Source organism: Lagenorhynchus albirostris, chromosome 6 (genome assembly GCF_949774975.1).
Source record: "Lagenorhynchus albirostris chromosome 6, mLagAlb1.1, whole genome shotgun sequence".
Classification (NCBI taxonomy): Eukaryota; Metazoa; Chordata; class Mammalia; order Artiodactyla; family Delphinidae; genus Lagenorhynchus; species Lagenorhynchus albirostris.
This window is the reverse complement of record NC_083100.1, coordinates 7220552-7234817: the sequence shown is the minus strand read 5'-3', so window position 1 is coordinate 7234817 and position 14266 is coordinate 7220552. Positions and strand designations below refer to the sequence as shown.

Below are 14266 nucleotides of genomic sequence, written 5' to 3'. Positions count from 1 at the left end.
TGGCTACTCTTATCTAACATTGAGGACCAGTGTCTTCATACAGAGCAGCCTTTTCCTTGGGGAAAAGGTGACACCTGAATTGGGGCTTTGAAAGACAGGAAGGATAGGGAATGGTGTTTCTGGAATAATAAACAGCATAGGCAAAGCTGATGGGCCACCTGTGTTTCTTAAGTTGGCCCTAACAACCTCACAGGCAATGATGAAATTAATATTATTCTCTATTTATGAATGTAGAATAGGCTATTATAAAACTGTGTTGTCTGGAATAGAATGGTTATATTGGCCAAGGTGGCAGATTGGGAAATCAGGCAGAAAAGTTAGGAGGCTGCAGTATAGACCAGATGAAAGGTACTGGTGGCCTGGAATAGGGTTTTGGCAGTGGAGATGGAGAGGAGTTAGATGGATTTTAGAAATTTAGGGGATGGACAAGGAGAATGGAAAGGTGTGGGCAGCCGGATGAAAAGAGTTGCCCTTTTGCTAAAATGATGAGCCCTGGAAAGTGGAGCAGGCTTACGGGGGAATGATGCAGTGTTTAAGTGTTGGGTAGATTGAGTGTGAAGTGACTAGGAGGCATGATACAGAGATGAAAGAGCTGATAGCACAGCAAGAGGTAGATTGCTCTGCCCTTGGTAGTATCCATACTTCAGAGGTTTCCTGCGCTGGAGAAATCAAAATATCAGTAACAGAAACCCAGCTTTGAGGATTGCCCTCGGGAACTGGTGCTCTGCAAGCTGGCTTCGGAAACCTAGAGATCTGGCGAAATTTTGTTTTCTTCTGCATGTCTTGGAAGTTCAGGTTAAGGATGGATGGAACAGTCCAAAATTTATCCAGTTTTGACAGAGATAGGTGAATGTAGATTTAAGAGTGTTCCTTCAGTTCTGGTTGTGAGCTCTAGCTAAGAATCCCCCGCTATTTAGCTGTGGTACTTGTGGGGGGAGGGGGGAAAAGGTTCTCAGGGAAAAGGTTCCTCTGAAAATGAGGTTAAGGTTTTTGGATTAAATATCTGATCTGACCCCATCTCCTCTTATAGACCTAAGAAAGAAAGGGACTTAAAATCCCCCTTCAAGGGAATGAGACATAGGTCATTCTAGGAATAGAGTTTTAAGGAATATGTATCTTGAAAGGGAAGAAAAAAAATTAATATAAGGGAAGTAAAACTGTTCAACAAAATACTGAAGAAGCTCACTTGGGTGGGCTCTTGCTTGCACCATTTAATGAGAATTTCTGCTCAACTAAACTTTCCTCTGGAAATTCATCTGATAATTTCTGCCCCTTACCTACTCATATCCATTTATTATTGTTTTTAATTGATATATGCCTTATTGACTTATAGATTAAGAAAAATTAACAAACATCCATCAGTCACAAGTTCCCCATGCACATAATGGGAAAACAGCTTCAAATTTGACCCCAAAGTATCCATTAATTTGACCCCAAAGTATCCATTGAGAAAGTGGTCGTTGATCAAAAGAGAATTTTGCTTCTAAAACAAACCTTCAGAGAGATTCCAGCTTCATTTTAATGATCATGTCCTCCATTGTACTCTTGTGTTTTCTTCTAGTTTTTAGAGCTACCAAGTGCCATTGTGAGCCAGCATCCTGTACTTGGATATGAGAAATACACACACACAATACCATTTTTTCACCAGTCATACTTTCCTTATAGAAACAGTCTCCCAAACCTTACAGAAATTATGTGAGTGGGAGTCTGTTGTTCTGAACCTAATATAGTCTTTAGAGCTGGGCATATTGGGCTTACATCCTCATTTGTATTGCATGGGGTCTCATTATATCCCAGAGCTCCCCCTTCTGTCCAGTGGGGAGGAGACGTGCCCTCCTTACTGGTTTTTTGGACAGGTAAATGAGACCATGTCTGCTAAAAGCCCAGCCCGGTAATCGTCATATTATAGCAGCGAATACTTAACTTTGTTTGGCCCCAGGCTTCTTTTCCCTTCCTGTGTTTGTATGACTAAAATTGATTTAGTTTGTGTTTTTGTTACATTCCCACTTTTATTTCATGTGGCTCATTATTGTTTTTATCACATTTCATTTGTTCTTGAGATATATGTGAAGTCAAAGAAAAACCTGCTTCAGAATAGAGTAATAGTTCATTTCATAAACTGTTTGGTCTTTAGGTTTTTGCACTTACCTAATTAACTGTTATTTTCAAATATGAACACTAAGCCTTTCATTATTTTCAAGGGAAAAAATCTTGCAGGTTATGGGAACACAGTTGAGGGGTAGAACTCAGGTTGGGATTTGGAATCCTAGCCTCTCCCAGTAGGAGGCCTTGTAAGCAGCTTGTACCACAGCTTCCTTGGTTAATAAATAGGCGTGTTTATTTTTTCAAGTCATGATATTTTGGAATCAAGAATGTAATGTAATTAAGCTATTTTTATTATGTAAGGCATTTTTTTGTTTATTATTGGTACATTTAAAATGTGTATTTGAAAACTTGAACATTAAAGAACAAAAAGGAGGGGGCAGAAAACTCAATACTAACAGAACTGCCTTTAGACTGGAGAGCATCGCCTGTTTACTTTTTGATATTCAAATAGCAGCTGAAACAGTTTGGGATTTCATTTAGGGTGGATGAACTGAAAGCTTTCTGAGAATCACTCATTTCAAAGAGGCCTTGTTAATAGTACTTTTTATCAATCTCTGATCATGGAGTTCATTGAAAAATTACACGTGCTGATGGCATTAGGTTTCCAAACCTCAGTAGTGTTTGTAAGTGCTACCTGTCGCCTTCAGTGGCTGTGCTAGTACTGCTTTTTCTAAACCAGATTGCATTTCAATCAGTTAATATTGCTAAATGAAATCCTTCCCTTTGCTGGTCTACTTAGAGTAGATTGAGTCGAATAAAGTAGTTTAATGTTTCTGTGCTGTCTGCTCTGTGATAGGAAGAACATCTGAGGGCTCTAAGGATCTTGTAGTGGGTCTTCCCTGGAGCCTCCTACCACTGAAAGCAAAATCTCTTGACCAGAACTTTGACAAAGTTTTGGACCCAAAGTATTCCCGATAACGAATGGGGCTGAAGTATTGGGTTGGCCAAAAAGTTCATTTGGGTTTTTCTATAACATCTTATGGAAAAACCCAAACGAAATTTTTGGCCAACCCAATAGTGTTATTCCCACTCACATTTCACAGTCATTTGGTCGAGTGGTTACGAAGTACTTAGTGTGTTACTCCTGCCCTCCCCCTGCCCCATTCTTTTAAGGTACACCTTCTGAATGAACTTCCCCCCTAGCCAACCTGGCCCTTAAAACACACTTAAAACCCAGGCTCTACTCAGGACTCTCTAAGGCAGTGGTTTGCAGTTCTTTTTAAGCAGTGGTGCTGGGTTTATGTGTGTGTGTGTGTTTCCTCCCTAATTAAATTATATCAGAACCTTAAGATAAAACATATAAAAATAGAATGTCTAATTGGAAGGACAAAAAAACCATTACATTGACTTTTATCCTTTCTTCTCCCTCCTTTTAGTATCCCTATTTGTGTGCTCAAAAACAGGAGACTAAAATTCCAGCTGCCTGCCTAGAATTTGAGCCACATGGTTGTCTGGGTGTGGTCAGTCACTCGTTGCCAATTTTTCCCTGCAGGGTTTTCAGTCAATGCTTCATCGGAGCGACTCAATATGGGTGAAATCGAGACTTTGGATGACTACTGAGCACCTGCCAGAGCGGACTGGCCTTCCCTCTTTTCTCTGCTGACCATGGATTCTGCACCTTTGGACACGACACTTACTCACCATATACTCTTTATCACTGCAACAAATCACAGAACCGATCATCTCAGGCTTTTTCTTCCAGCCCTTTGTGTCCAAGATTCTTTAAACCATTTTTGTTGGTGAGCATCTCAGACTGTAGATAAGTGGACCAGACCCTGTGTCTTGGGGGTGGCAGTTGGGATTACTCCCCAACAAGGCTGATTTTGGGCAGACGTGTTTACTGTGCCGTGATTTCACCTACTGTCTCCCAGAAAGTGTGTTGGGATCTGCCAATAGCAATTTACTTTCTCTTGTCACTTTTTTCCTTCTATTTTGTTTTTCTTCTCCTTCTCCCCTCCCCCCCCCCAAAAAAAATGGGCATGGGGTCTGACTGGTGCAATCATGAAGAGAGTTAATGGTAACAGACATTGGCCAGCAACAAAAACGCCCATGGACTGTGATTTGAGTGTCCGACAGAGACACAGTGAGAGCTCTTCCAGTCTGAAGGTTGCATTGCCGCTGCTAACTCTGGGATTGCATCAAAGAGGCCCTGAGTGGGATGGAGTTTAGATTGATTGGTTTGATGTTGCACACCCCTCGCCTCTTCTTTCTGAGCATCCTTTCAGAGAAAGGATTCATGTTTTTTCTTCATTAGATAGTGACTTCCAAGCAAGCTGACTTCTCCCCTGGCATACTCCAACCTGATTGGACAAAGGAAGCCCTGTGGCCTGGGAGAGGGACTTATTTTTAATTTTTCTTTCTTACAAAAACGGATTTTTTCCCATAAATATTTTTACTTCAGAGGACTAGGACCAGTTTGTTTTGGGCCTTTCTGCTGAAAATTTGTCTCGTTTAAGAGGCAGTTAGGATCTTTACCATATGTATGAATATGTGTAATTTCATTTTGGATAGGGATAAACTTCTGCTTCTGATAAAAGCCCGGAATTTCATCTGCTTCCTCAGAGCATTGCGTGTGTGTCTTGCTGTGGCCCCGAAAGGTTTTGTTTAAAGATTCTGGAATGGCAAGTTGCTTGCCTTTTCTGAAAAAAGAACATACAAAACCTGACCATCTTTAAGACCTTCATCCATGGAAACCACTATACAGGAGATTGCAGTGGGCTGGAGGGGATGGGAGAGAACAGGAGAGAGAAGCCTGGTTCTGGTTTCTGGTTGTGGCCTCATAATACCCCTTCACTTCAGATATAAAATGTATTCAAGCCCTATTTATAAACAATACTCTTCCTGCCTCTGCCAACCCCCCACAGAACATCACCTGGAATTGCCAATCACACTTTGGTCTGGAGCCTTTGGACCGTCCGCCCCTGTGCAAGAAGTGCTGTGGTTCGGGTGGCTCCTGGTAGAGCGCCTTTTCTTTCTGTCATCATTGCCCGAAGAAGGCTGGAGTTGCTCTGAGAGCAGTTTGGTTTTGGATGATTATATTTGGGTTTCTGTTTTTATTCTTTTGGATCACCATTCTCCCTGTCCCTTTTTGCCTCCCTCCCTCTTAAACATGTACAATAACTATACAGAGACTGCTACAGACTTGTACATAGTTTTTGGATCAAATAGCATGAGGAGATGGGGAACCATTAAAAATTGGGGCTCCTGCTCTCCTTTGCTTTGTAAATTCAAAAGTGGGGGGTGGGGAAGAGGGATAGTTAAAATGTTTACAAAACTTTAAGCTCCCTCGGAACTTTTGCCAGTGTGGAGGAAAATAAAAAGGAACTTAAATAAAACCTGGTGGTATTTTATCTGAGTACACTTCTTGTACTCACCCTTGTCAAGGCTGAGTTTTCCACCAAACCATCTTCTTGGCACCATGGAAAAGCTCCAGACAAGTGAGCACCCAAGACATGGACGCAGCTGTGGCTTTCTCTGGCAGGCTATGGAACGCTGACTTGGTTCTGTATTTGAGAATGTAGAGGTCAAGGTAAACGTGGGTAAGTTGATTAAATGTCTTTCCTCCTCTGCCCCTTTCTGCTGACCTGCAGATCGTCTCCTGTCCTCACAACACAGACACACACCCCTGAAGGTGCCCCCTCCAGAGCCTGACCACACCTTCCAAGCTAGATTCTATTGTATGCTTGTTCAGGGGAAATTTTAAAATAAAACACAAACATTTGGGGGAGGGGTAGGCAGACTTCAGGGAGCAACGTCGTTTTAGTCATGGAACATTCCATTAGCTTAACCAGGAGCATTGCTTCTACCTGAGGAATTTCCCACATGGTGGAAAGAAACCACTCTTTCCTAAGAATGTTTGTTTCTGTCTCAGTTCTACCAATTTTCACATTCTCATTTGCTCACTCTTTCACTTCGAGCAACCACGTTCTTAGCTCTTTCTGTGAACTTACTTGCAGATTATCTAAACTCTTCCTGAGTTTTAAAGTATTTGTTTTGTAACTGTTTGCTTCCAGTTGTTTTAAGTCAGAGATTTAAAAAACATACCCAGACAAGGTAGTTTGATTATGGATACTTTCCCCAAGGTAGTCGGTGTTCTGGATACTGTTGCTACATAACAAATTACCCGCAAACTGGCTTACAAGCAACCCTTGCATTTTATTGGTAATTTTATGAGTCAGGACTCTGTGGGGAGGGCTCAGCTGGGCGGTTCTTCCATGGTGTCTCCTCTGGTTATGGTCAGAGGTCAGCTGGGGCTGCGATCTTAGGAAGGTTTGATAGGTTGGGCGGCACGAGGGCTCACTCGTGTGAATGGCAGTTGACGCTGGCTAGTGCCGGGAAGCTCAGCTGGGTTGGTGGCTGGAGGAACTACGTGTGCCCTCTCCAGCATGGCAGCTTCAGGGTAGGTGGACTTCTTTGGCAGTTGGCTTCCCCCAGAGAACCGGGCAGAGGCTGCATCACCTCTTCTGACCTGGACTCAGGAGTCACATAGTGTCACTCCTGTGACACTGTGTGAAAGTAGTCACAAGCTCTTTCAGATTCAGGGGGTTGGGGAACATGGTCACCTCCAACATCTCCCTTGATGGAATGAGTGGTAAGGTCACTTTATAGAAGAGCATGTGGGATGAGAGGTACTATTGTTGCTGTTTTGGGGAAATAGCTGCATAAAATTAGTTGATGCATATATATCAAGGAACTTCAGTTCTTCGTTGGCTCTAAATTGAGGGGTTATTTTTTTCTTTTTAATTTCAGGATAATGGGACTTCAGGCTTTATTTTAAATAATACATATATACAAATATATACACATAAATAGTGTGTGTGCCATTTTCTACACCCTATTTTAAATTGATCAGGTGAAGAAATTGAAGTTTGTTTTATACAAAATGTCCTCTCCATATTATTAATGAAAAAGTCTGTGTATGATTCTGATGTGAAATGAACCTAGTTGTCTCCTTTGCTTCCAGTGTGGGAAGTGCAACAGGCATACACGTTCTAAATAGAGTAAGGTGCAGCTGAGAGCACGTTCCAAATGGAAGTTGGCCTCATAGTTAATGGGTTATTTGGGAACAAAAAGAAAAAAGCCCAGCTCTAGAGGATGGCTGTGAGCGCAGGCAATTCCTGATGAAGCCACAGTGCTTGCTGGGACCGTGGAGAGCCTGGGAACCTTGAGGCAGCCAGATGTGTGATCATTTTACAGACATTGTCAGATGCCCTGAGTATGACGGACCCGCATAGCTTTTGGTAGTGTTGGTTCTGGAAGGGCACCTGGAGCCCCTGAGAGAAGAGTTTCCCTCCAGGGATTTGTCAGTGGGAGTGTTTTGCAGCTAAAGTAACAAACACTGCTATGGTTCAATGTATGGGAGAAACAGCACATAGATGTTGGGAAGCAGGAGAAGAGAACTGGGCTCTTCCCTAATTGCAGCAACTGCCCTGCAGCCTAAAAGCTGCAGTTGCCTCCCCTTTCGTTACTGGCAAAGTGATGACATCATGGGGATGGAACTCACTGTAGCTTCAACACTCAGTTCAGTCCAGCTGGTCTTAAGCAGAGACATCATTTCTTAAAGATTGTTTACTTGTCCCCCCAAATCTAGGAGTGGGGGATTATTTTCCCTTGGTAGTCAGTTGTTTTCTCCTTTGAATGCCTCCTTTAGCATGAGAAGTAGTCCTGAGGGTCAGTGGGTCATTGTTAGGTTTGGCTGCATATAATAAGATACAAAGTAACAGTGACTTAAACAAGATAGTGTATTTCTCAAGTGAAATCTGGAGGTCATCAGTCCAAGGCTGGTGTGGCTCAGGGACCCAGGTTCTTTCTGTTTTACCCTCCTGGTTGCGGCTTCCATTCTCAAGGTCACTCATGGTCCAAGGTGACTGCTAGAGCACCAACCATCATGCCTGTATTCCAGGCAGGAGGAAGGATTGGGGTGAGGCTCAGGGAGCACACCTCCCTGTTCAGTCAGCCTTCCTTGAGGAGCTCTTTTGGGAGCTCTACCAAACATCCTTAGTCTTTTAAACTGGAACGTGGATACGTAACTATAGTTAGTTCAAGAAAGGCTGGAGAACTTCCCTGGTGGCACAGTGGTTGAGTGTCCGCCTGCCGATGCAGGGGACACGGGTTCGTGCCCCGGTCTGGGAAGATCCCACATGCCGCAGAGCGGCTGGGCCCGTGAGCCATGGCCGCTGAGCCTGCGCATCCGGAGCCTGTGCTCCGCAACGGGAGAGGCCACAACAGTGAGAGGCCCGCGTGCCGCAAAAAAAAAAAAAAAGCTGGAAATGGGGGTTTTAGTTGAGTGGTTTGCCACCCCAAATACCATTGAGATTCTGTTTCTAAGAAACACAGGGAATGGATGTTACATCGGCAGCAGCCTCTACCACTGTCATTCTCTTTAGCCTGCTTTGAAGTTGGAAGGGTTTGGGATGGTTGAGTCTGTGCACATCCACCATGGGAAAGGAATCCTAGTGGTTACCCTGACGAGGGGGCTCGGCACAGGCCCTGTTCCATTCTTGTGCAGAGCTGGGAAACGAGTGATTTCCAAGGGCTCAACCTTGCTGTGTCTAGCAACCCCCAATTCTATTCAGAATCTAGGTTTTTGGTGTGTGTGTGAGCGTGTGTGTTTTTAAAGGTACCCTGTGGCATGAACCTATGAGTGGTTTTGTGGATGGGGGCACTAGAGTCAAGCTGTCGGATTTGAAAGTTGATCCTGCTATCTCCTTTAGGCAAGTATTTATTTCCCCATCTGTGAAATGGGAACTGTGAGGTAGCTGTGATCAGTAACTTAAAATGTAGTTGCATAGTGCAATGCCCAGCACATAAATGCTTGATAAATATTTGTAGGCCATTTTGCAAGAGAGAAGGGAGTTTGTGGGCTCACGTGTAGGTGCAATGGGACGTATTAAAAATGGGCAGCCTCCCTCTTAGACATCTGAAAATCAGTGTAAAGAAGTACCCCTCAGGAAGGTAATGTGGCATGAGTTCCAGGAGACTGGATATTAGTACCAGCTTCGTTATTAACCTGTCCTTCCTGTCCTGTCTCTGGGTCTCAGTTTCCTTGCCTGTCAGATGAGGAGGTTGGCCCAGATCAAATGATGAACTTGAAACAAAAATCAGTCCCTGAGCCCCATGTCCCATGGTTTCTTATTTAGGGTGGGGCCCAGCACTGGAAATTATTTTTTAGGTGCCCTAAGTGATCCTAAACGGACAGCTTGAGTGGGGAACTACTGGCCTAGCTGATCTGTGAGGTTTCCTTCAGCTCTCACCTCCTGAGTGCATATGTGCAAGTGTGATCTGTGTGTGCATCTGTACATCTTTGCAGCATATTGCTGACACTTGGTGTTTGCAGATTTAGCACTTGTGTTTTAGTGTGAGTCTTTGACAAATACCCGTTGTGGTTTTACTAAACCAGACCCAGGTCAAAATGTAAGGCATGGTGAGCCTCAGTTAAGGGAATGAGTCACTGACTTGGATTTTCTGACTTCTTTTGATAACGTCAAGTTAAGCCCTAAGCAGGTCAGGGTCCCATCATGAATCAGAAACCGTCCTAAATATTCAGTCAAAAGAAATGCGGGCGGAGGGCAGGGGAGAAAAAAGAATTGGCGTTGGAAGAGTAGGAAGGTAAGATTACTGAAGGATTAGTAACTAGGGAAATCACTAATACCTTATCTAATGGTCAGTCATCATATCCTTTTCTAGGTGATACTAATATCTCTTCGATTCACTTACAGTCTCACCTGGATAATTAGTATCTTAACGACTAAATTTTATTTTTATATATATATATATATACACACACACACACACACATATATATGAAAAATTGGTGTATATATATATGTATATATACAGCAAGGAATAAAATATACATCAGTTTTTGTTTCTGTTCTTTGTTATGAGGCTGTGGGTGATATTTGTACAACTTCCTCATTTCCCATTTCATGTTCTTTTTGCCTTCCACCAGCCCTTGAGCTGGTGGGTGACGTAAACCTTCATTCCCAAGGGATTTGAGTCCTTAACAGTACTGAGGTTACTGCAGCTTTCGTCTTTAATTAGCTTTTGCCTGAGTTCAGTTTTTTTTCTTATTAATTGAAAAAACTTCAGCATACATTGAAGTAGACTACTGTCTTTAGTCTGGGCTGGGAAGTCCCACGATCTAGGTGCTGACAGATCAAGTGTCTGGTGAGAGTCATCCTGGTTTGCACATGGCCATCTTCTTGTTATGTCCTCACATGGCAGAGAAGGAGATCTCAGGTCTCTTTCTATCCCATCTTTTTATCTCTTAAAAATCGTCTTTTTATCCCATTACAAGGAGGACCCCACCCTCATGACCTAATCTAACCCTAACCACCTCCCCAAGGCCCCACCTCTGAATACCATCCCATTGGGACTAGGGCTTCCAACATAAAAATCTTGAGGGACACAACTTTCAGTCACAGCAGCTAATGTAACGAACTCCTACCGTTTTACCAATTTTGTGTTTTTAATCTCACCTTTTTTCCCTTAGAATATTTTAAAACAAATCCTAGATATCGAGTCACTCGTAAATATTTTAATGTGCATGGTAACAAAGATACCTTTAAAAAAAGAACATGTCAGTACCACATTAAGAATATTAATAATTTCTTAGTATCTAAACCCAGTCTGTATGATTTTTTCAGGTTATCTTAAAAATGTCTTTTTACAAAAGTTTGAATCAGAATCAAAATGAGGTTCACGGATCGCATTTGGTTGCTATGTTTAAGTCTCTTTTAGTCTAACCAGTTTCCCCTCAAAAAAAAAAAAAATTGAAAAACAAGATCATTTACCCACAGAACATCCCATAATGTGGACTCAGCAAGGAGCGTCCTTACAGTGTCAATTTGTTACTCTCCCCCACATCTGTGAATGAGTAGTCAGGTCTAGAAACTTAATTGGATTCAGATTCTCCCCTCCCCCTCCAAGAATACGTAACTTGCTGTACGTCCTGTTGCATCACAGGCAGCATTGTCTGGTTGTCCCATTTTCACTGTGTCAATTCATCAGTCCTGTTGCTATCAGGTTGATTCATCCATTATAAAAGTTCTGTTGATCTTTCATGTAGCAGTTTTAACATTCATTGATGATCATTGCCTAGGTCTATTATTTCATTAGTCACTGAAATACAGTGATTCTTTTTCGGGAGAAGGGGGATTTTAAAAATTTTGAATAATTTCAGACTTAAAACTTGCAAGAACAGTAGAAAAAACTCCCACATATCTTTCATCCAGATTCTCCAATTGCTAACATTTTACCACACCTGCATTATTTTTTTTTTACTCTATAACTACACTCACAATAATGACTCTCAATAACTATTTTTTATGAATCACTTGAAAGCAAATTGAAGACATTCATGACATTCATGTCCCTTATCCCTAAACATTTCAGGGCGTGTTTCCTTGAGACAAGGACATTTACATAACCACAGTACAATTATTAAAGTTAGGAAATAAAGTATATGATGCTATTAGTTAATATCCAGGCTTCATTCATATTTCACCAATTGTTCCACTAATGTCTTTTATAAGAAAAAACAAAAAGGTGCAGGATGCCATCATGATTGCTTTTTGTATTTGGATGTCATGTTTCTTTGAGTCTTCCCTAATCTGGAACAGTTCCTCTATCTTTCATACCTTGAGATTTTTAAAGGACAATTATTTTGTAGAATGCACTCAGTTTGCATTTGTCTGGTATTTTTCTCATGATTTAATTGAGATTATGCAATTGGGCAGGAATACTACAGAAGTGATGTTATGTCCTTGATGCGTCATAGCAGGAGGTTATGATGTCAGTCAGGAGGTACATGATGTCAGTTTGAACCATTACTGGTGATGTTAACTTTAATTACTTAAAGATAGTATCTGCCAGGTTTTTCCACTGTAATGATTTTTCTCTTTATGGGAGATACTTTGAGACTATGTAAATATCCAGCTCTCATCAAACTTTTATCCACTAGTTTTAGCAGTCATTGATGATTCTTGCTTGAACTATTAATGGTTGTCAAGCTTTCCTGTAATTTATTAGTCAGCATTCTACTATAAGGAAGAGCTTTACACACACACACACACACGCATGCATGCACACACTGTAGGTTATAATCAGATACTGTTGTGCACAATTTGTCCATTTGGAGCCCCGCCAAGTTGACATTTGTGTCCTTTTGCCATATCTCTATCGTCCTTTGAGCACTTTCTTAATTTGTCATGAGATATTCTAGGTTCATCATTTGCTTTTACTTCTCCAGATTTGGAATTAGCCATTTCTCTAAGGAGCCTGCTGCTTCTGCAAGGGAAGCCTGAGGATTTGTGAGTGGAAGATTCTCAGATTTGTTTGAGTCTGCCCAAATCCCCCCATTCCACATCTCAAGGTCTCACTCCTTCCCATTCAGTGCCATAAATTTCACCTGAAAGAATTGACACAGCTGTGAATTCAGTTTGACTGTAATTTTGCAAGCCACACTTATTCGTTACTGAAGTTGGTGTGGCCAGTGCCGCTGCCGCTGCCAGAGACATTGTCAGAAATCTGAATCAGAAAGAGAGGCACTTCTCTCCCGCCTTTCATCTCCCCCCAGTGCCTCCACTGCAGATCCCAACACGGAGTCAGCTGGCAAGACTCTCTCAGGAGTGCGATCTGGGAGTCTGACTCTACATTACATTGAGGGCACAGGAAGGTGAGGACGAGAGAGAGAGCAAACCAGCACCAACAAATGAGTGAACAAGTGAGAAGATGCTCGATGTTAATTCTATCCCAGAAATCCCAACTGATTGAATTCCAGTATTAAGTTCCTATCATGTGCTAGCTTCTAGAAATACATTGGTGAACTAAACACAGCCCCAGCTATCTGGGACTTAGCCACAGAGTAGAGACAGACAACCAATGGACACTTCATTTAAAGGCACCATATCATATATCTGACAAAGAATTTTTATCTGGGTACACACACCGAAAAAATCCTAAAAATAAATTCAATGTGATAGACCACCCTAATATATCAGCAAAAAAATCTGAGCAGACCCTTCACATAGGAGGATATTCCTGTGGTCAATAAATATGAAAAGGTGTTCAACTTTATTAGTCATGGAAGTACAACCACGATGAGACACCACTACATACCTATCAGAACGGCTAGAAATAAAAAAGACTGCCAATGCCAGGTATTGGTGAGGATGTGGAGCAACTGGAACTCTCATACTGCTGACGAGTGTAAACGAGAACAAACACTGTGGAAAGCTGCTCACCAGCATCTACAGAATCTGAACACTGTACTCTGACCTAGCAATCCTATCTTTAGATGTATAACCAAGAGAACCTAGTGTGTATGTTCACCAAAGGCAGGTACAAGAATACCCACAGGAGCTATATTCATAAAAGTTCAGACCTGGAAATAACCCAAATGGACATAAATAAATGGATAAAAGAATGGATAAATTGTGGCATAGTCATACAATTGAATACTATTCAGCAATAGAAAAGAATGAGCCACTGCTACATGCAACAATGTGGATGAATCTCACAGAATGTTGAGCAGAAGAAGCCAGACACAAGAGTTCATGTCATATGATTCAGTTTATTTGAAGTTCAAGAGTAGAGGAAGCTAATCTATGGTGATAGAAGACGGCTTGGCACCTTGGGGGTACTGACTAGGGAGGGGCAGGAAGAATCCTGCTGGTGTGCTGGAAAAGTTCTATATTGATTTGGGTGGTGTTTACAAATGTATGAAAGTTCATCAAGCTGTAAATGTAAGATTTGTGTACTTCACCATATATAGGTCATCCCTCAAAAAATTAACCAAAAAAAAAAAAAAAAGGAAATGAGAGTTTCCTACAAATATAAATGCTAAGAAGAAATTTAAAGCTATGTGATGGGTGAATGGGGGATTGAATGATCAGAGCTGAGACCTGAATGGTGATTAGGAGGTACCCATGTAATGAGCTGGGAGACTGCTTTCTGGGAGAGGGGACAGCGAGTGAAAAGGCCCTGAGGCAGGATTAAGTTTGGTGTATTGGAGGAACCTCGTCAAGGCCAGCAGACTGAACATAGTGAGCAGGACCAGGGCAAGTCCTTAGTCTGGCTTTTTATTCGAAGAGCAGTGGGAAACCATGAAGGGTTTGAAGTAGGGGGGTGTACTTTCTGAGAGCTTAGACAAGGGAAA

General features: G+C 42.0%; 1 protein-coding gene across 7 annotated transcripts in view; it reads left to right on the top strand.

Moving 5' to 3' along the window:
- The window catches only part of GIGYF2 (GRB10 interacting GYF protein 2), a 124481-nt gene extending 119040 nt beyond the window's left edge, over positions 1–5441 (top strand). For 6 of the 7 annotated variants that reach the window (XM_060151830.1, XM_060151835.1, XM_060151832.1 and 3 more), the window contains one exon: positions 3599–5441. In XM_060151830.1, coding sequence (XP_060007813.1) covers positions 3599–3666 — 68 coding nt within the window. In that variant the 3' untranslated portion in view covers positions 3667–5441. The remainder of the gene's footprint in view (positions 1–3598) is intronic. The other variant, XR_009541013.1, reaches the window with a different exon arrangement.
- Positions 5442–14266: the final 8825 nt, after the last annotated feature.